This window comes from Canis lupus, chromosome 6, assembly GCF_003254725.2.
Source record: "Canis lupus dingo isolate Sandy chromosome 6, ASM325472v2, whole genome shotgun sequence".
NCBI classification, from domain to species: Eukaryota; Metazoa; Chordata; class Mammalia; order Carnivora; family Canidae; genus Canis; species Canis lupus.
The window spans coordinates 20,909,119-20,929,883 of NC_064248.1; the positions used below are offsets into that span (position 1 = coordinate 20,909,119).

At 48.7% G+C, this 20,765-nt stretch overlaps 1 protein-coding gene across 1 annotated transcript in view; it reads right to left on the minus strand.

Moving 5' to 3' along the window:
• LCMT1 (leucine carboxyl methyltransferase 1) overlaps positions 1-20,378 on the minus strand; it is a 40,961-nt gene extending 20,583 nt beyond the window's left edge. The window contains exons 1-6 of the mRNA XM_049111271.1: positions 20,124-20,378; positions 10,480-10,571; positions 8,349-8,470; positions 6,334-6,340; positions 5,497-5,566; positions 1,215-1,276 (exon numbers count right to left, since the gene is read on the minus strand). Of these exons, the coding sequence (XP_048967228.1) occupies positions 1,215-1,276; positions 5,497-5,566; positions 6,334-6,340; positions 8,349-8,470; positions 10,480-10,571; positions 20,124-20,233 (463 nt within the window). The 5' untranslated portion in view covers positions 20,234-20,378. The remainder of the gene's footprint in view (positions 1-1,214; positions 1,277-5,496; positions 5,567-6,333; positions 6,341-8,348; positions 8,471-10,479; positions 10,572-20,123) is intronic.
• Between the last annotated feature and the right edge of the window lie 387 nt (positions 20,379-20,765).

Below are 20,765 nucleotides of genomic sequence, written 5' to 3' on the forward strand. Positions count from 1 at the left end.
CTAAACTGCTGCGCCACCCAGGGATCCCGTATGTATTTATTCAATATATATGTTCTTTCAACAAAAATTTATTAAACCTTTTATATACCAGGCACCGGATTATATTTCTGTGTGCGTTCTCTTATGTGTGATATTTATCTGTCTCTAGATGTATTATGCATCCATAGGAGAAAACACTCTAAACACTGGTTATCTTGGTGAGGGTAGAGCTTATGGAGAGTCTTTACTTTTACCTCATATATTTCTGCATTGATGGATTCAAAGTAATGCAAAGTGTTACCTCTTTCATTATAGGTAATCATTCTGACACAGGGATTAACCAAATATATAGAAAATTATGGTAGCTTCCATGTGGAGAAAACAGGCCAGCAAATGGCAGTGTCTGAATAGGTTCTACTTAAAATCTGCAGGAAGGAAACAAAGGCTGGGGGAGATATTATTTCTGTGGGAGTTTCTTCGCTAGGAGCATGACCATGGCACTGCAGTTGCATAGAGGCCTGTCTAGTTGTCTGATGTTTACTGTGTTATCTGTGTCCATCTTCCAAGAAGGCCATCCTCCCTGGCCATGTTTTCTCACCTGAATTATTACTAAGTCCTTTGAACTTCTCTGCCAGACACAGACTGAAAATGATGGGAACATTCTGGAAGAGGTTTACCTTGGTTCAAAAGGCTTAGAACAGTTGTTGGAAACATTCATAATTAAAACGTGAGGGGGAAAACCGAGCACAGGGGCCAAGGAGGTAACATAACAGGTGGAACAGGTCAGGTACAAGACAACAGGGAGCAGTGGGGACACAAATGGAGGACGCACAGCCCTCCTCCATGAGGCAACCATGCAGGAGTCAGGGTCTCATGCTGCCAGATTGGATTTTCCCAAGGAAATCTGGAAAAGGAGACTTCCAGGAAAAAAAAATCTATTTTTGAAACGTTCGCAACTCATTGAAAAAAATGTTTTAAAGATTTAGGATCGGGGACCTATGGATATCTAAGAAGAGCCAGTCAAACAACTGTTTTAAACTCCTTCACAGTAAATGCGATGCAGTGGAAATGTATCAGCAAGAGTACATGCTGTCTGACATCATGTGTGCACACACGTAGGCACACACACATACACACATATATACACAACACACCATCTTTAAGAGGAAAAGCGGGACAAAAAGCAAGGATAGTTATATAGTCCATACTCTATCACTTAGGTTAAGGGTACTTGCCGATTTGAAGTGTGTCGTCTGCATGTAATTCTATAATGGGTTGTGATAAGAAAGGCTTGACTCTGGGAAGATGGGAAAGAGAGAGAAATGAGGAAAAATGCAAACAGTTTCAGCAAAAATGCAAAAATCCACTAAAGAAATGGCAAGTACATCCTGCTCCTGTTCAAAGCAGCGCTCCACAGGGACTTCTGCTTCATGATATTCGGTCCTCGGCACTCGCAGTAAAACTGTGTGGATCGGCTCTCAGGCTAGGTCACTAAGCACTACACTCAGAATGTGATGTCAACTCACAATCTGATCATGAAATACTGAAGACTCAGAAATCACTGAAGACAAGTCAGCAAGAATTTTCCCAATGTTTAGTGTTTCCCAAGCTATCTCTAGTTTCCTGCCTCTTCTCAAACAAAACATTTTTTTTCTATTTTTTTATTGGAGTTCCATTTGCCAACATATAGCATATCACCCAGTGCTCATCCCGTCAAGTGCCCACCACAGTGCCTGCGTTACCCAGTCACCCCATCCCCCTGCCCACCTCCCCTTCCACCACCCCTTGTTCGTTTCCCAGAGTTGGGAGGCTCTCATGTTCCATCACCCTCACTGATATTTCCCACTCATTTCCTCTCCTTTCCCCTTTATTCCCTTTCACTATTTTTTATATCCCCCAAATGAATGAGACCAGGTAATGTTTGTCCTTCTCCAATTGACTTACTTCACACAGCATAATACCCTCCAGTTCCATCCACCTAGAAGCAAATGGTGGGTATTTGTCGTTTCTAACGTCTGACTAATATTCCACTGTATACACAGACCACATCTCCTTTATCCATTCATCTTTCGATGGACACCGAGGGCTCCTTCCAGTTTGGCTATTGTGGCCATTGCTGCTATAAACATTGGGGTGCAGGTGTTCCGGCATTTCACTGCATCTGTATCTTTGGGGTAAATCCCCAGCAGTGCAATTGCTGGGTCGTAGGGCAGGTCTATTTTTAACTCTTTGAGGAACCTCCACACAGTTTTCCAGAGTGGCTGCACCAGTTCACATTCCCACCAACAGTGCAACAGGATTCCCCTTTCTCCACAGCCTCTCCAACATTTGTTGTTTCCTGTCTTAATTTTCCCCATTCTCACTGGTGTGAGGTGGTATTTCATTGTGGTTTTGATTTGTATTTCCCTGATGGCCAGTGATACAGAGCATTTTCTCATTAGCTTGTTGGCCATGTCTGTCTTCCTCGGTGAAATTTCTGTTCATGTCTTTTGCCCATTTCATGATTTGACTGTTTCTTTGCTGTTGAGTTTAAGAAGTTCTTTATAGATTTTGGATACTAGCCCTTTATCTGATAGGTCTTTTGCAAATATCTTCTCCCATTCTGTAGGCTTTTAGTTTTGTTGACTGTTTCTTTGGCTGTGCAGAAGCTTTTTTATCTTGATTAAGTCCCAATAATTCATTTTTGTTTTGGTTTCCCTTGCCTTCATAGATGTATCCTGCAAGAAGTCACTGTGGCCAAGTTCAAAAAGGGTGTTGCCTGTGTTTTCCTCTAGGATTTTTTTTTAAATTTTTTATTTATTCATGATAGTCACAGAGAGAGAGAGAGAGAGGCAGAGACATAGGCAGAGGGAGAAGCAGGCTCCATGCACCGGGAGCCCGACGTGGGATTCGATCCCGGGTCTCCAGGATCACGCCCTGGGCCAAAGGCAGGCGTCAAACCGCTGCGCCACCCAGGGATCCCTCCTCTAGGATTTTGATGGAATCTTGTCTCACATTTAGATCTTTCATCCATTTTGAGTTTATCTTTGTGTCGTGGTCTAGTTTCATTCTTCTGCATGTGGGTGTCCAATTTTCCCAGCACCATTTATTGAAGAGACTGTTCTTTTTCCAGTGGATAGTCTTTCCCGCTTTGTTGAATGTTAGTTGACCATAGAGTTGAGGGCCCATTTCTGGATTCTCCATTCTGTTCCATTGATCTATGTGTCTGTTTTTGTGCCAGTACCATACTGTCTTGATGATCACAGCTTTGTAGTACAACCTGTAATCCGGCATTGTGATGCCCCTGGCTCTGGTTTTCTTTTTCAATATTCCCCTGGCTATTTGGGGTCTTTTCTGATTCCACACAAATCTTAAGATTGTTTGTTCCAACTCTCTGAAGAAAGTCCATGGTATCTTGATAGGGATTGCATTGAATGTGTAAAATTGCCCTGGGTAGCATTGACATTTTCACAATATTAATTCTTCCAATCCATGAGCATGGAATGTTTTCCCATCTCTTTGTGTCTTCCTCAGTTTCTTTCAGAAGTGTTCTGTAGTTTTTAGGGTATAGATCCTTTACCTCTTTGGTTAGGTTTATTCCTAAGTATCTTACGCTTTTGGGTGCAATTGTAAATGGGATTGACTCCTTAATTTCTCTCTCTTCAGTTTCATTGTTAGTGTATAGAAATGCCACTGATTTCTGGGCATTGATTTTGTATCTTGCCACACTGCCAAACTGAGGTATGATTTCTAACAATCTTGGGGTGGAGTCTTTTTTTTTTTTTTAATTAATTAATTTATTTATTTATGAGAGAGAGAGAGAGAGGCAGAGACACAGACAGAGGGAGAAGCAGGCTCCATGCTGGGAGCCCGACGCGGGACTCGATCCCAAGACTCCAGGATCGTGCCCTGGGCCAAAGGCAGGTGCCAAACCGCTGAGCGACCCAGGTATCCCCTCTTTTGGGTTTTCTATGTACAGTATCATGTCATCTGCAAAGAGGGAGAGTTTGACTTCTTCTCTGCCAATTTGAATGCCTTTTATTTATTTTTGTTGCCTCTTTGCTGAGGCAAGGACTTCTAGTACGATGTTGAATAGCAGTGGTGAGAGTGGACATCCCTGTCATGTTCCTGATCTTAGGGGAATGGCTCCCAGTGTTTCCCCATTGAGAATGATATTTGCTGTGGGCTTTTCATAGACAGTTTTTTTTTTTTTTTAAGATTTTATTTATTTATTCATGAGAATACACAGAGAGGAGACAGAGAGAGAGGCAGAGACACAGGCAGAGGGAGAAGCAGGCTCCATGAAGGGAGCCTGACGTGGGACTCGATCCTGGGTCTCCAGGATCATGCCCTGAGCTGTAGGCGGCGCTAAACCGCTGAGCCACCGGGGCTGCCCTCACAGACAGCTTTTAAGATGCTGAGGAATGTTCCTTCTATACCTACACTCTGAAGAGTTTTGATCAGGAATGATGCAGTTATTTTGTCAAGTGCTTTCTCTGCATCTATTGAGAGGATCATATGGTTCTTGTTTTTTCTTTTATTGATATGATCTATCACATTGAATGCTTTATGAGTGTTGAACCAGCCTTGCATCCTGGGGATAAATCCCACTTGGTCATGGTGAATAATCTTAATGTACTGTTGGATCCTATTAGCTAGTATCTTGTTGAGAATTTTTTGCATCTGTGTTCATCAGGGATATTGGTCTATAATTCTCCTTTTTGGTGGGGTTTTTGTCTGGTTAGTGAGCAACTAACTTCAGCGTTCCATTCATTCACTCAAAGAATATTTACTATGCACGTGCTCTAGGTTGGGCACTTTTCTATGACTTGGAGATAAAGAACTAGACAAAATATACATTAAAAATTCAGATGAGGGATCCCTGGGTGGCGCAGCGGTTTGGTGCCTGCCTTTGGCCCAGGGCGCGATCCTGGAGACCCGGGATCGAATCCCACGTTAGGCTTCCGGTGCATGGAGCCTGCTTCTCCCTCTGCCTGTGTCTCTGCCTCTCTCTCTCTCTGTGTGTGACTATCATAAATAAATAAAAAAAAAATTAAAAAAAAAAAATTCAGATGAGGGTAGCCCAGGTAGCTCAACGGTTTAGCTGGCCTTCAGCCCAGGGTGTGATCCTAGAGACCCGAGATCGAGTCCCACATCAGGTTCCCTGCATAGGGCCTGCTTCTCCCTCTGCCTGTGTTTCTGCCTCTCTTGTTCTGTGTCTCTCATGAATAAATAAATAAAAATCTTTAAAAAAAACCCCCAAAAACCCAGATGATGAAACTACTATAGGTCATTTCTTTCAAACGTTCAGAGAATGACATTAATGGACAGAACAGCCACAAGGCAGGGTATATTTCATTGTGAAGACTGCTCGATAGGCTAGAATGGCGATCCCAAGGTTAGCAAGAAAGTGGGGGGGGGGGGATGGGGTCAAGGGAAGAGTCCCCTAAAATGAGGTCTCTGGAATTCAGACTGGCCCCTGCTGAACGCTGCCTCTGAATCCACCCAGCTCTGTCCTCTGGTCCAAGCCACACTTACTTGATGCTATGCAGCTTTCTTGTGACTATCATTGGAAAGTCGACTTCAAAATATTTACTTGGGAGCAGATCTCATCCTGAGGAAAGATACACAGTAAGTTTTCTAAGTATGTATTCACTCATACAACTTACTGATCATCTTCATGTATGAGTACTAGGCCTGAAACAGCAATGGGGCATTTTAAGGTTTTAAGTCAGGCACAATACGGTCAGGAATGTATTTTTCATGTGATTTTGGAAAGCAGGGTTGGTGGTAAAGGGCAGTCCCTCTGGAGCGGAAGAATGGGGTTCAGATCCTAGCTCCAACATATGTCTGCTGTGAAGTCTTGGAAGTCACTAAACTCCCTGGGCCAAGCTTTCTCGTGTGTACAGTAGACGAAATGACAGCACCTCACGGGGGTGTGAGGATTAATGAGGAAATAAATACACGAGTAACACTCACAATGGCCTCAGTAAGTGACATTGCTGGACTTTTACTACTCACTGATACGAATACACACATATGGGGCATGACCGGGATGGATGCACATTTATTTTTACTGAGGGCTGCAATAAAATAAGTGTGAAAGCCACACACACAGACACACAGACACAAACACAGAAACACACATATTCAGAGACACACAAACACACACACAGTGAGATAAACACACATACACACAAGGACCCGCACACAGACACAAGAGACACACACATAGACACAGACACATAGATACAGAGAGAGACACAATTACACTCATATGCAGACATACACAAACACACACACACACACACACACAGCCCTGCTCCCTCTTCTGCATACCCAGCCTGGTCAGCCCCTGGCCATCTGAGCACATACTCTCCATCTGTTGTGTCCAATCACTCACTCAGCCCTGATGACTATTCTTGAATGCATTCTCTCCTCAGCTCACCAACTGCACAGACTGTAGGGACATCCCTTTCTGGCCTCTTTTAATGACACGCTGAGTATTGCCTGCAGCAGCTCCTCACACTCCTTAGGCCTGGCAAGAAACAAGGCTTGTGACTTGAGTCTGCTTCTCCCTCTCTCTGTGTCTCTCCCTCTCTCTGTGTCTCTCGTGAATAAATAAATACAATCTTCAAAAACAAAAAAACAAACTTTGACTTGTTAAAAATTCTTTGGACCAATATACTTATCAAACAAAACAAAAAATTCGCAAAATCTTCCAGACCCTCCCTGTGTTATTCACCTCCCTCACTCCTGACAGAGAACCTTTTCTTGGAAGGGGTACCTAGTCTCAGCGTACCTTGCTTAGAAATAAAACTCTCAGATTTATTAATTACTAACACACCTACATGACAGAGGGGAGAAACCAAATCACGAGATCAGGTCAAAAGGGTGTCAGGCCCGAAGGAGGCGTTTCTCCAGTGGCTTCTGTTACCACGGTCCACATTCTGCCACTGTGCTTTGTCCCAGTTCCTTCCCCCACAGCATGGTCTCTGAGGTACACAGGCACCACTGCCCCACGAACGGCAAAGACTCCCCACCGAACAACCACAGGGCTCCGTGCAGAGAACAGGAGCCGAGCCTGGACGTGGCGGAGCTGTAGTCCACAGTTTGTTCCAGGCATCAACACCACTGGCCGTCCAATCTGGGGAAGACACAGGCTCCTGCAGCACCCCCTTTCCTGATCTCTAACCCTCCCACCCCAGAGCTCTCACGTTAATTCACGAGGTCCCATAACTGCCAGCACTTCATAAACGTTAGCTATCTTATCCTGAATGAATAGTGCAGAGGCAAACAATGACTACTCCGGCGGTGCTGAGGCTGCTGGGTTCTCGCCTGAGTAACAGAAAGGTCGTGCGCACTGACAACCAAAGACTTCCTTATCAGGTGAACTGATTAGGGACAAAATGCCTATGCGGGTGCTGTTAGGCCCCACACACTGATTTTTCTTGGTGTATGTCTGCAAGAAACCTGGGGAAACGCACGTACCCATCACTGCCACACGACGGACCTGATAGAAGAACTGAGAAAAATCTGTACGAACCTACAAAAAGGAAGGTGCAATCAGTGAAGGTGTCATAGGGAAAAGGTGGGTAGCTACGATTCTAGCCCGGCATCAAAGACCAGTTCTTCGGTCCTGGTTCCGCCACTAACGGGACCATCCCCTTTCCTGTGAGTGAGTGTAACGAACAATACCTATTCTTGATCCCTAACACAGCAGGTGGGGGATCACATCAGGGTAGAGCTACAAAAGGGCTTTCTGTCATAGTACCTTCACCCAGCCTCGCTCATCTCCAAACTATACCGAACACACTGTCTTGATGACAACAAAATCTCAGTTGCTGTCAAGATGGCCAATGCATGGGCTGTCAGTCTCAGCAATTCCACTGGCAGGGTTCTTCCACACGTGCACACGCAATGTATACAAGGAGTTCGATCCTAAGCCCTGTTTGTAACAGCAAAGGATGACAAGCAAGACGTACATCCTCCACTATGGCCCTAGTGACATCATGTAGGTGGCTGATGGTGGCAGCAGGTGTAAGCACCTAGCAATGGGGCGAAGAGACCAGCAGCCGGTCACTGGATTCCCTCTGAATATATTTTTAACGTTCTTGAGCCACGCAGGCACCTTCACAAAACAAAACAATTTGGCAAACAAGAAGGGGAGTTTTTTTTTTTTTTTAAAGATTTATTTATTTATTTATGATAGACACACTGAGAGAGACAGAGAGAGAGGCAGAGACACAGGCAGAGGGAGAAGCAGGCTCCATGCCAGGAGCCCGATGCGGGTCTCGATCCTGAGACTCCAGGATAGCGCCCTGGGCCAAAGGCAGGCGCCAAACCGCTGAGCCACCCAGGGATCCCCAAGAAGGGGAGTTTTAATATACCTTTAACCTCCAGAAGGTGGTATCCATCCCAGCCCCAAGATTTAGAATCTGACACTGACATTCTGTCTTCCGTAGAAAGGCCTTGATAAGCTGATCAACACCGTGGACTCGAGCAAAATATCCTGAAAGAGAGAGAGAGACACAAGCTATGGCTCATGGAGGTCATGACATCAGACATCCCTGCAAAGCCCACCCCAGGAGAACAGCAAAACAGGACACTTCTGTTCTTCTGTAGGGTCAGCGCTTTATCTGTGAAATTCACAAGAGTAACAGTGACTTTCAAATTCTATCACCTTTTAAAGCTGTTTGAACCAAAGCAAGTACAATCTATTTAATAGTGGAATTACCTATCTGAAAAATAAACTGTCCCATGATTTCACTTAGGAAAGACAAGTGTTTTGCAACAAAATATCAGATCTAATTATTCCTCTTCAAAACTTGCTTTTCTCCTGGCTAGGTGAAAGCTACTTAGGCCTGTGTTAAAAGTTAAAATAGAAGATCATGACAAAAATAGTTTTTTGGGGTCAGGAACGGGGCAGATAAATATAAAAGCAAAAAGGAAAAAAAAAAGCAGTTTTTATCGTGTTCCCTTCATATCCATGCCGACTGGGTAAGAGCCTCTATGTTTATAAAATGGCCTCAGTGATTGGGGGAGAGAAAGGCACCAGGCAAATGTTGCTGAAAAAACTGAATTGTTCAGCTCTGTGGTGGGGAGCTGGAGCACAGGAGATGGGAAATCGAAGAGGGGGGAAAGGAATACAATCTGCATTCTAAAGCCCTGATGCTGAAAAGATGACTATCTTAAACCACATTGCAGTGGCATTTAGAGACTTACAGCAATTGGACATAGGAATTCTTTGTCTACTGATTCTCCTAATAAATAATTTGAGTTTGTATTTTATGCATCCAGTAAATCATCTTTATTGTGTGTTAAAGTATATCATCCACAACAGACTGGATGTTGGGGAAAAAATTTTAAAGATGCTCACCACAGGCTATTTGGGAAGGACAGATGGCTGCCAATCTTCCTGGGGCACCCAGCTCCTGACGCCCGATAGAGGGGCCCTGGCTCTGCAGCATCTGTTAGGAAAGCTGCCTCAAGAGCATGGGACGGAGGCCTGAGGCCTCTTAGCCAGGCCTTGCCCCATCTTCCTGATGACTGGGTTCACCCTCGCCTCAAGTAACTACCCTGTCCCTATTCCCAGGTACCACCACTTTAAAACTTTTAAACATATAAAAATGATCTTTAACTTCACCACAAAATAGGAGGAATATAAAATAAAATTATTGTAAAGATAGCATTTTTCACAAATCAGATGAACAAAGATAAGAAGTTTCATGATACGCTATGTTGGTGAGCATGTTGGGAAAGAAGCACTTCGAGAAACCACTGGAGAGAGTGAACACTGGAACTCTCTTTTTAAGAGGGAATCCCTGGGGGTGCTTGGGTGGCGCCGTCGGCTCAGTGTCTGCCTTCAGCTCAGGTCATGATCTCAAGATCCTGGGATCGAGCCCACATCGGGCTCTCTGATCAGTGGGGAGTATGCTTCTCACTCTCCCTCAGTCCCCCAACCACTCTCTGTGCTCTCACTCTCAATGTCAAATAAATTTAAAAAAAAAATTTTTTTTAATTTTTATTTATTTATGATAGTCACAGAGAGAGAGAGAGAGGCAGAGACACAGGCAGAGGAAGAAGCAGGCTCCATGCACTGGGAGCCCGACGTGGGATTCGATCCCGGGTCTCCAGGATTGCGCCCTGGGCCAAAGGCAGGCGCTAAACCACTGTGCCACCCAGGGATCCCAATTTTAAAAAATATGAAGAAAAATCATATAAAAAAAATAGAACGAGGGATCCCTGGGTGGCGCAGCGGTTTGGCGCCTGCCTTTGGCCCAGGGCGCAATCCTGGAGACCCGGGATCGAATCCCACGTCGGGCTCCCGGTGCATGGAGCCTGCTTCTCCCTCTGCCTGTGTCTCTGCCTCTCTCTCTCTCTCTCTGTGACTATCATAAATAAATAAAAATTGAAAAAAAATATTTAAAAAAAAAAAAAATAGAACGAATCTCCAAAACTTCAGGCCTCTGTGCTAATGAGAGGACCTTCGGGAAGAAGGGGGCGGGGGTCACCACTTGCCTCTGTTAATTTCGGGAGCCTTCCTCTCCTTAGACAGTCTTACAAAATGCTGAATGTAAGGGTCATGCCAGTAGCCAATGCTGACTGCAAACCTGGAAGGGACGAAAGGAGGCAGGTGAGTAGAGGTCAGCAGGTTCAGGCCCATTCTCGGCAACCAGGTAAAGCAGGAAAATCACCTACGTCAAAAGGCCAACACGTGCACATCTGGCGCTCCATTACACATGTCAACAGGCGCAGCCATCCGTCTTGCTGCTCACACACACACAGCCCCTCACCCTCCCCACAGCGGCCATTTCTTCCCTCTCTTTCTTCATACGGCCAACTCCTCTCCCAGGACCCTAGAGAGCACATAACCTCACCTCATACCTCACCCAGGAGACCTGCCACCACTCATTCACTCCACAGCAAACTCACGGGTGAGAGCCACTCAGACAACTCTGCTCAACCAGAAGTTCTGTGTCCATAGGAAAGGAGACCGGAACCGTTGCGTAAGACTAACCACTACCTAAGGATTTCCCCCGACTCTGTAGCAGATACCACTCATTCCACGTCCCTCGAGGAGGTCACGGTGGAAAATCCAGGAACAAATAAACACTACAGCTACAACCGAGAAAGTGTTAGAGTGGCCTACACTGCAACCTGGAAAAGGCTACGGGAGCCTAAACGCTTCCCAGCCGACACCCCAAGGAATCAAAGTTTTAGTGTTCTGAGCCAGGGAGCTGAAGCCCGGTTTACCACTGAAGGTCTTCTGGCAACCAGGAGCGGAGCCAGCCTTAGGACAATGAGAAGTAATGGCAGGAGCCTGGATCCCCAAGGCCACGCCAAGCCACTATGCGCCTGGAGTCTACTCTACCCCTCAATGGATATCTGTGAATTAAAACATGTCTTTAGCTTTTAAAGGGAGCCTGGGTGGCTCAGTCGGTTGGAGTGACCACTCTTGGTTTCCCCTCAGGTCATCAATTCGGGGTCCTGGGATCGAGCCCCACGTCAGGTTCCACACGTAGCAGGGAGTCTGCGCCAAGACTCTCTCTCCCCTCTTCCACTCCCCTGGCTCATTTCCTCTCTTTGAGACAAAGAGGTAAATCTTTTTAAAAAAAGTAATGATTAGGGATGCCTGGGTGGCTCGGCGGTTTAGTGCCTTGCCTGCCTTTGGCCCAGGGCGTCTCCCGGAGTCCTGCATCGGGCTCCCTGCATGGAGGCTACTTCTCCCTCTGCCTATATCTCTGCCTCTCTCTTTCTCTCTCTTTCTCTCTCTCTCTCTGTGTGTGTGTCTCTCGTGAATAAATAAATAAAATCTTTATAAGTAAATAAATAAGTAAGTGAGAAAGATGGGGTGAGTCTTGGCTTACTTGCACCCTGAAGCATCCTAAGTGATATCCTGTGTTCAGTAGCTCCTTTCCATTTGCTTGACGAGTAAGCTGAGAGGGGTAAGGCTGTGTGTGTGTGTGTGTGTGTGTGTGAGAGAGAGAGAGAGAGAGAGAGAGAGAGAGAGAGAGACGTCTCCCAGCTACGTTCTTAGTGCCCAGAAGTGATATTGAATCTTCTCGTTATAGCCACGGACGAGGCTTCCTTACCCCTGCCCTGACTACAGTCTGTGCTAATCCACGACATTTTCCCACCCAGTCTCTCCTTTCTACCTTCCCACAACCACAGACACCCAGGAGGAAGCTATGCCTTCAGAAGGAAGCTACTCAACGCAGCAACTCCACAGAAACACATGAACTACTCACTAAGGGACTCAATTTGCTATACGCCCAGACGGTCCAAGGAAAACTGACCCACAGAGCTTTGCAGAGTGAACGGGCTCAGTTGTCTACAATAATGCTTCTCAAACAATGAACTGTGACCCATCCGTATCATAAACCAATGCCACAGTTTGCAAATCTCCATCTTAGAGAATGCAGTCAACTACAGGAAAACGGAAAATATCGACATTCATTACACACTCTAAGAGGTAAAGGCTGTTTTGTGAAGCTTCTGTTGAAAGTGTGTGTTCAGGGGAGGAGTGCCCTGAAGAATGTGTTCCGCAAACAAACAGAATAAAATAGACTCTAAGCACAAAAAGCAGGCTGGTGGTTGCCGGGGGGGGGGGGGGGGGGGGGGGGGGGGGGGGAGGCCCATGGGCGCCCCTGGTGAAGGGGATTAAGAGGTACAAACATCCAGTTATATAAATGACCCACCAACACAAAAGCACAACACAGGGAATAGAGTCAGTAATACTGTAACAAGGCTGTACGGTGGCATAGGATGACTGTACCTGATCGTGGGGGGCGCTGAGTAATGTATAGACTCGTCCGATCGCTATGTCACACACCGGAGACTAATATGACATCGCACAGACCAACTATACTTCAGTAATTTAAAACACGAAAGAAAACGCTCTTCTCACTGATGGTGGTCTGAGGGGCACTGCCCTCAAAGGCACCGTCTGGCGCCATCTAGTGGTAGAAGCCATCCCTGTGGTTTGAGCAGGAACCACAGACTGGTGATGAGGAGTCCTCACAGGTGGATGTTTGGCGGGAGGGGCCCTTAGACTGCACCTGCTCAACCCTCACATCCAGGGCAAGATCCCTGCAACAACACCACGCCACTGCCTGAGCACGCCCCACAAAGAAGGCGCTGGCTCGCTCGCTCCACTGCCCAGCACTCGAACTGCTGAAAAGCTGACCAAGCTGCCTTCCTCCGGGAGCTCCTCCAAGTACTTCCTACTGCCCTCTCCTGGAACACAAGGAGCAGCGTCTGCATTGCCATCAGTTTAATACTGTGGATTCAGTCAAGCCATATTTGTTGAGCGTCGGCAAAGGGCCGGGCATTGGTTCACAGGGGTGAAGCAGGGCAGGGACAGAGACAGAAAGAAGAGCTTAGGTCAGAACAAGGACAACAGCAGGGGGGGATGGAAGGATCTACTTTAGAGAAGGTGAGAGAGAAGGCGTCTCTGAAGAGGGGATGGCTGAGTGGAGGGCGACACAATTGCAGAAAGCTGTGCAGAAGGCATTCCAGACAGGAGGAATCGCAGGTAGAAACGCTCTGGGGGCAGGAAGCTCCTTGGAAAGTCCCAGTAGTAGCAGGAGGTAGGCAGGGAGGCTGAACAACAGCAGAGAAGCAGGAGACCCTGCTCAGAGATTTCTGGGGCATGTGTGTGTTTCTCAATGGGTCTGTTTAAACTTTCTCTACCTTACCAAATGGCATGTATCATTCTAAGACACCATCAACCGTTAAGACTCCGAAAAGAAAGAAGAAACACCGTTGGGTAGTTAATGGTTTCTCTGAGTGCTTACAATTGGAATTGTCTGCTTATCCAAAAGCCCGTTTGGACTTATTGGAACGGACTGCAAGGCAAAGGCTGCTGAAGAGGAGTTGCTTAAGTCTTCCCTTCCAGGATCTCTGGGAGTTTCTACACAACGATGATTGATCTTCGTGTCGCCAAGAGCACTGGCCAGCCTACATTTCTTCTCAAGTGATCCTCAGCATCCAATCCGAGATTTCCTTCCAAGTCACCGACCCTGGGTTCTGTCACGGAGTCTTTCCTGATCTCATGCGAAGCTACCAATGGATGACCTCGAACAGCAATCAGGATTTGTGCTCCTTCTTCAAATGGCCCTTAAATGCGATGTGGACGGAAGCACCAGGGGCTGCAGGTGCAGCTAGCTGTCCAGCCAGGCCACGAGGGGCACGAGGAGCATGTCCACCTGCACAGATAATGACAACCCTAGCAGGACGTGGCAGTGACCACAGGACATATCAAGAAGAAATCATGGGTGCCTGGGTGGCGCAGCCTGTTGGGCAACCGACTCTTGCTTTCAGCTCAGGTGCTGATCTCAGAGTCTTGACGGCAAGGCCTGGCAAGGCGTGCCTGCGTCGCGCTCTGCACTGGGCGAGGAGCCCGCTTGCGATTCTTTCTCTCTCCCTCTCCTTCTGCCCCTCCGCAGCCCTGGTCAGGCAAGCTTGCGCATGCTCTCTCTCGCTCTCTCTCTCTCCGCCCCACCCCCCAAGAAAGTAAATAAATAAATAAAACCCAAAGACTCAAAACCCTCAGATTTAGAGAGGCCTGTACTCAGCCTTCATTCATTCCACTGCTGCTTCTGAAATGTTCATGACATTCACATAACCTAATTATCCTTTATATCAACTCACTTTTAATACCCCGTCTGATGTGCCACCTAATATTTTCTCCAAACACACTCTCTAATAAATACCACTGATCAACATTTAAAGCATCTATCTATCCTGTGTGCCGCCTAAAGTCATCTCACACTGCCCTGCGGGAAACACTGATCTGGTCCAACCTCCTGCTCATTCAGCAGCACTGACTCTGCCCTATTGGCACGCGTGTCGCCTGCAACAGTGGGAACTTCACAAGAAAGGTGTGACGTGCCTTCCCCTCGGTTTTCCTTCATCTCAGAGAATGGGAAGGGGCTCTCCCTGCTGCCCTAGCCGGTGAGGAGCAAGGCTGGCGCCTGTTCACTTCACTTCTACTCAACACTCATGACTGCTTACTACAATCCCGGACATTAGTTCAAAGGCTCAGCAAAGAGGAACAGGTACGAAACGGGGAAGGACCTTAGGCAGAAGGCACCGATTTACAGAGGTCAAGGGTGTTTCCCTCGAGCTGTGCAACCTGGTAGGAAACTTAATTCTGTTGCTTTTCAAACCTACTTACCCACTTGGACTTAGATCTCTCCTCTACATTCCAGCTGCTTCCATGGTGTTTGTGTGTATGTGTGAGCGTGGATGTGGGTGTCTCGTTCTGTACGTATATACGCCGCATATATACATGTAACACAGCTACATAGACACTCACCTACAACGGATGTATAAGCAATTACAAACACCAATCCAATACTCTCAGAATCAAGTTTCAAGTTTGGAATGTTACCTGTGTGCTGCACACTGGCCTTTAAGATACTGCTCCACCCCTTATTTTTAAGTTTATCATTCACCTTTTGCATCATTTAGCCTCATTTTTTGGTTTCTATTTCCTGCTGGTTGTCTTCTTGGTTAAAAACGGAAGGCGGGAAACAAAGTCTTAAGAGAAACAGACTTTGTACCGAAACAGATTTTGAGTCTGTTTCCCTTCTTTTAAACTCTGTTGCTTTCCTCAAAGCACATAGGCAAGGTCTTAAGTGTTTAATTCCCCCAAAAGACAAAAAAAAAAAAACACAAAAACAAAAACAGGGCAACCAGGGGGCTCAGTCGATTAAGTGTCTGACTCCTGATTTTGGCTCAGGTCAGGATGTCCGGGTCATGGGATCGAGTCCTGTGTTGGGGCCACACTCAGGGCAGAATCTGCTTGTCCCTCTCCCTCTGCACTTCCCCTTCACAAACTCTCTCCCTTTCAATAAATAAAATATTTAAAACGAGCTACAATTATCCCACTAGGTCCCAAGCAGGTCACCTCAATCTTCAGGTCAACATCCGCCCCCCCACCCCCACCCCATGGCCACCACCGCAGGAGCCTCTTGGGCACAGGGAGCAGCTGCTCCGCCCTAAGGCCCGCGGGGACAGGGCACATCTGACAGCTGAATCGATCCCGGAGGGCAGGCAAGGCTGGCGTGAAGCCACACTGGGGAAGCAAGGATGGGGCCGCCACACAGACCACATCAGGAACTTTTCAAATGCCAACAAGACGCCACAAGGCCAGGCAGTGACATGATGCAATGTGCCCTCCACAAACCTCAGGCTCCAGGGGCAGCTAGAGGCTGAGGGAGGCACGAGTCCCCGGAGGCGCGGCTAGCAGATGAGCACCATGGCTCGCACCACACGACCGTAACTCAGGCTCACAGGGCAGAAGCAGAGGTGGAGAAAAGGAGGGAGAGTCCAGAAATCTTTAGCAGATGACATCACAGGCTTGGGTGAAGGATCGATAGCACAAGGAAGGGGCTGAGTAGGAGCAGAGATCCAGGATGACTCCTCTCCTCTGCGCCGGTCAACGGAACGAACAGTGTGGCACCCTTCACGGACTTGGAGGGCTGTGGTAGCAAGGAGGAAAACACAGCCAGGGCATCTCGAGCATACTTTTGGAAATAATGAATCTGCCGTAATGCTGAGACGTCTACATGGAGATTTCCAGCTGGCAGGGGGATAGCCAGGGTAGCGTGACAGGATCACCGAAAGCAAAGTGTGCCATGCCACGCACTGCAGATTCTAAGCTTGCCGGCTGATGGGGAATCAAGAGGTGTCCAGTCACCCAGTGACAGGACAAGATTTCTGATCGCAAGTTACATTACCCTGGCTGGACAATGAACACTTGCGTAGCAGGGGAGCTGCACTAGAAGCAGACAGGACCTTAAGGACGTGTTGCAACAGGACCAGGTAAGAGAAGGGACCTGAGCCAAGGGAGGGGTGTGGCAGCAGGGAAGGAAAGAGAGCGGACCTGCCCTTTGTTGCCAACGCCGTCTCCCACGTGGCTGCTGGCTGCTGGCGATCGTTCTAAAACAAACCCAGAGCACGTCAGCTCCCCCACCCGAAACCCCTCGACCCGGGGCCCCTGGGTGGTCAGTGATTCAGGATCTTTCTTCAGCTCAGGTCAGGATTGTGGGGGCCTGGGATTGAGTCCCAGGGTCCTGGGATCGAGTCCCTCGTCACGCTCCCCAGGGAGAGCCTGCTGCTCCCTCTGCATGTGTCTCTGCCTCTGTGTCTCTCATGAATAAGCAAATAAAATCTGGGGAAGGAAAAAAAAAAAACCCAGACAGGAAAGAGAAGCAACTCCTCGGCCCTTCCCGCACTTCGCCTCTGACTGTGGCTCCAGAACCCTACCCGCTCTGCAGCACAACGTCAGGTTCCCCTGACACAGCATGTGCTTCAATGTCCATGCGATGTTCTTCTATCTGGCAAACACCTGTTCAGCTGACAGCTCACAGCATGCTGAGCACCCCCAGGGCCTGTATAGAAGGAGGGAACACACCAAACAGCAGAACCGTAGGAGTTCTGGGGAGGCTGACTGGTTTCTTAACGTTATTTTCGGGGTTGCTGTGGCTGGAACCCAGGGTGGCAGGAACCAGCCCGATCCACACCTGGCACACATTCAGTAACTTCAACCAAGTAATACTCAGAATAGACGGAAATGAAGGGCGCCTGGGTGGCTCAGGTGGCTGAGTGCCCAGCTCTTGGTTTCAGCTCAGGTCCTGTCTCAGGGTCGTGACAGAGAGCCCCACGTTGGGCTCCTCGCTCAGTGCAAACTCTCCCTGAGATTCTTTCCCCCTCCCTCTCACTTTGCCCCGCCCCACCCACGCGTGCACGCACTCTCTGTAAAACAAATAAAATCTGTAAAACACAGAAAAAAGAAAGAATGGAGGAAAATCAAAGCTCGTGATAATAACTTAGTGAAGGTTTCTCACTGCGCCAGACCCTGTGCTAATAACTGCCTTGTGTCTTTTTCTCACTGAATCCTTACATCCCAAAGGTGGGTTACCATTCTCTTCCCCATTCCAAAGAGAGGACTGAGGCAGGAAGTTATTTGCCCACGGTCCTGCAAGGAATCCCGGCCTCACTAATTACTTGACTTTCTGGCGAGATTTAAGGGTTTAACACGTTACATTACACTGGAGATGCAGGTTATGGTATCACAGACCTTGCAGAACAGAGCCCTGCAAAATGTCTCAGAACATTAACGTACGGATTCTCCCAAGCTTGTTGCAGGTTTCTCAGATGAAGGAAAGCCCAGTGCAAGAACAGCTTTGATGAAATGCATCCAGATGGCAAACACACCTGGTCTTTACAGCAGGGCACCTAACCCGGAAGCTTCGGACTCAGTGAGTCTGCAATAGGATGTGAGCAACTGTGTGTTCTTTACAAAGCTCCACAGGCTCCAGTGATGTGCACTTTGGGAGAATCCTGCAATTCCGACCCGAAACTTCCCCTATTAGATGTCTCCAGACTTGCGGCGGGGGGGGGGCATTAGAAACTGAGGCAGAGAAGAGCTGAGAAACTATAGAAATTATCCAACAAGAAAAAAAAAAAAAGAAATTATCCAACAAGAGCATTTTTACTGTTTTTTAAGTAAGCAAGTTTGCAAAAACTGTTAGCGACGAATCTCAAATAAATCAAAATCACCAATACGTTTCAAGCAAACCTAACCGTAATACGCTACTGAAAAGTATTTTGTTTCCTTCTGATTGTTTCCTTGGCACTCCACATTCTCTTAGCAAGTAGAAGTGTATGGGAGGAAAATTATTTCTAATTCAAAGGGCTACACATACGGTCAACAGCACTTGAAAGGTGAAGAAGAAATGAAGTTGGGTGTCATCCATTAAAGTTCACAAATTTCGGGGCACCTGGGAGGCTCAGTGGTTGAGCATGTGCCATGGGCTCAGGTTGTGATCCAGGGGTCCTGGGATCAAGTCTCACAACGGGCTCCCTACAGGGAGCCTGCTGTGTCTCTGCCCCTCTCTCTCTCTCTCTCACCGAAGAGTAAAAACTTAAAAAAAAACAAAAACAAAAACCTTGCAAGACGGCCTCCCAATCTTAGACACTTAATGTACGTATTTATCTCTACTTTTATTTTACCACCACTAACACCTACTACATGCCAAACGTGGCTCTAAGTGCCTTATTAGTTATTTACCATTCAATCTTTACAATCATCTATCAAGTGGGATTATTATGACTCCACTTCTCAGGTCAGGAAACTGAGACCCCGCAGAGTGGTGGAGTAACACAGACCATAAGGGGCAGAGCTAGGGTCAGCCTGAGAGAGCCTGGCCCTGGAGTCCGCGCTTTAAATCACTATGCTGAATCTCCAAGAAATAACAGAAAGTGCAGGTCTGAACCCAAACCCTCGGTTTACTCCAGCCGACGGTCGGCACGTGGCTCCAGCTTCAGCGGCATTCTTTCCATGCCTTGGACACTTCACGCTCCTTCCCTGTCCCGACCCAACGCCCTCCTACATCCCTGCTGGGTGGTCAGCCTTCTGTTGTCAGCTCGCACAGTACTGCCTCAATCACAGACTCGGATGCACGCTGCAGTTCCGTTCTTCACGGGTGACGTCTGCCTCCCGTCTCTCGCAACAGGTGCCACGTCAGGCCTGTTCACCGTGGGTCCCCAGTACCCACCGGCCACCCAAGAGCAAGCGCCCGCCACCCACTCTACTGTCCGCGATCTCCGCCGAGCGGAGGAACGCAGGACCCTCAAGCCTCAGGCGCTCCCACACGGGACACAGGTGTGTGCTCCCAACGCGGCCGCCGCAGCACCCCCAGGACCGTAGGCTCCTGTGGCATCCAGGCAGGAGCTGGGGAAGGTCCTGGCTCTGCACACCCCTGCACGCGGTCCTGGGCAGGCCGCCCCGCCCCCCGCCCCGCCCCCGCCCCCCCACGCCCTGCTTGGCCCCACGGCAGGTGCAGAGGGGCCCAGGACAACCCACGACGCGACGGAACCTACTCAACAGGCGGACGCTCCGCTTCTCCTCGCGCACCAAGACTCTACCTCGTGGCCTCGCGGCTGGCTTCCCGCAAGGCCTCGGCCCCCAGGAGGCCCGGCCCCCAGCCCCGGCTCGCAGCAGAAGGGAGCCGCCCTCCGCTGCGGGCAGTCCCAGGCGTGGCCCGAGGGTCGCGCGAGCTGACGGGAACCTTTCAGCGCCAGCCTCGCCCCGAGGCCCCGGCCCCGCTGGGCAGCCGCCCCCCGGCCCCGGCCCCGCGCCCGGCCAGCACCTCTTGCACATGGAAGCATCTTCGCAAGTGCCGCGCACACCCTCGTCGTCCGTGTCTGTCGAGGTCGACGAAGAGGAGGCGAAAGAGGGCGTCCTCAGGTTAGTGGCCATCGGCGTGGAGGTTCCGGGCTGCCGTGCCCGCCAGGGACACGGAGGAAGCGGGGTCCGCACACGCCGCGAGGACCAGCGCGCCTCTGGCCGGGCAGGGGAGACCGGCTGGCTTCCCCCGCGCTCGGCGGGCGCATCTCAGTGACGTCATCACGGCAGCCTCCCCAGCAACCTTACCGCTCATTGGCTCGGCTCCTCGGCGCAGACGCTCATTGGGCACTCCCTCCGCCCCTCGGCCCGGGGAAAGGGTTCATTGGAGAGTTCCTCCGGCCCCGCCCACACAACCCGGAAGCTACCTACGGGGCAGGAAATAAACCGCCGTTCACGCAGGAGGCCATCGCAATGCTTTCTGGGAGTTGTAGTCCTCAGTGAGCTGGCTGCACGCAAATTCTCTCCTTGCTGGTCCCAATACTTTAGAACTGTCATTCACAGGAGGAGGAGCTAGCAGCATCCTCAGCACTGGGGCGAAAGGCAGACAATCCAGCCGCGGGAAACAAGTGTTACTCTTAACACTTAGGGCACAGTCTCAGCAATT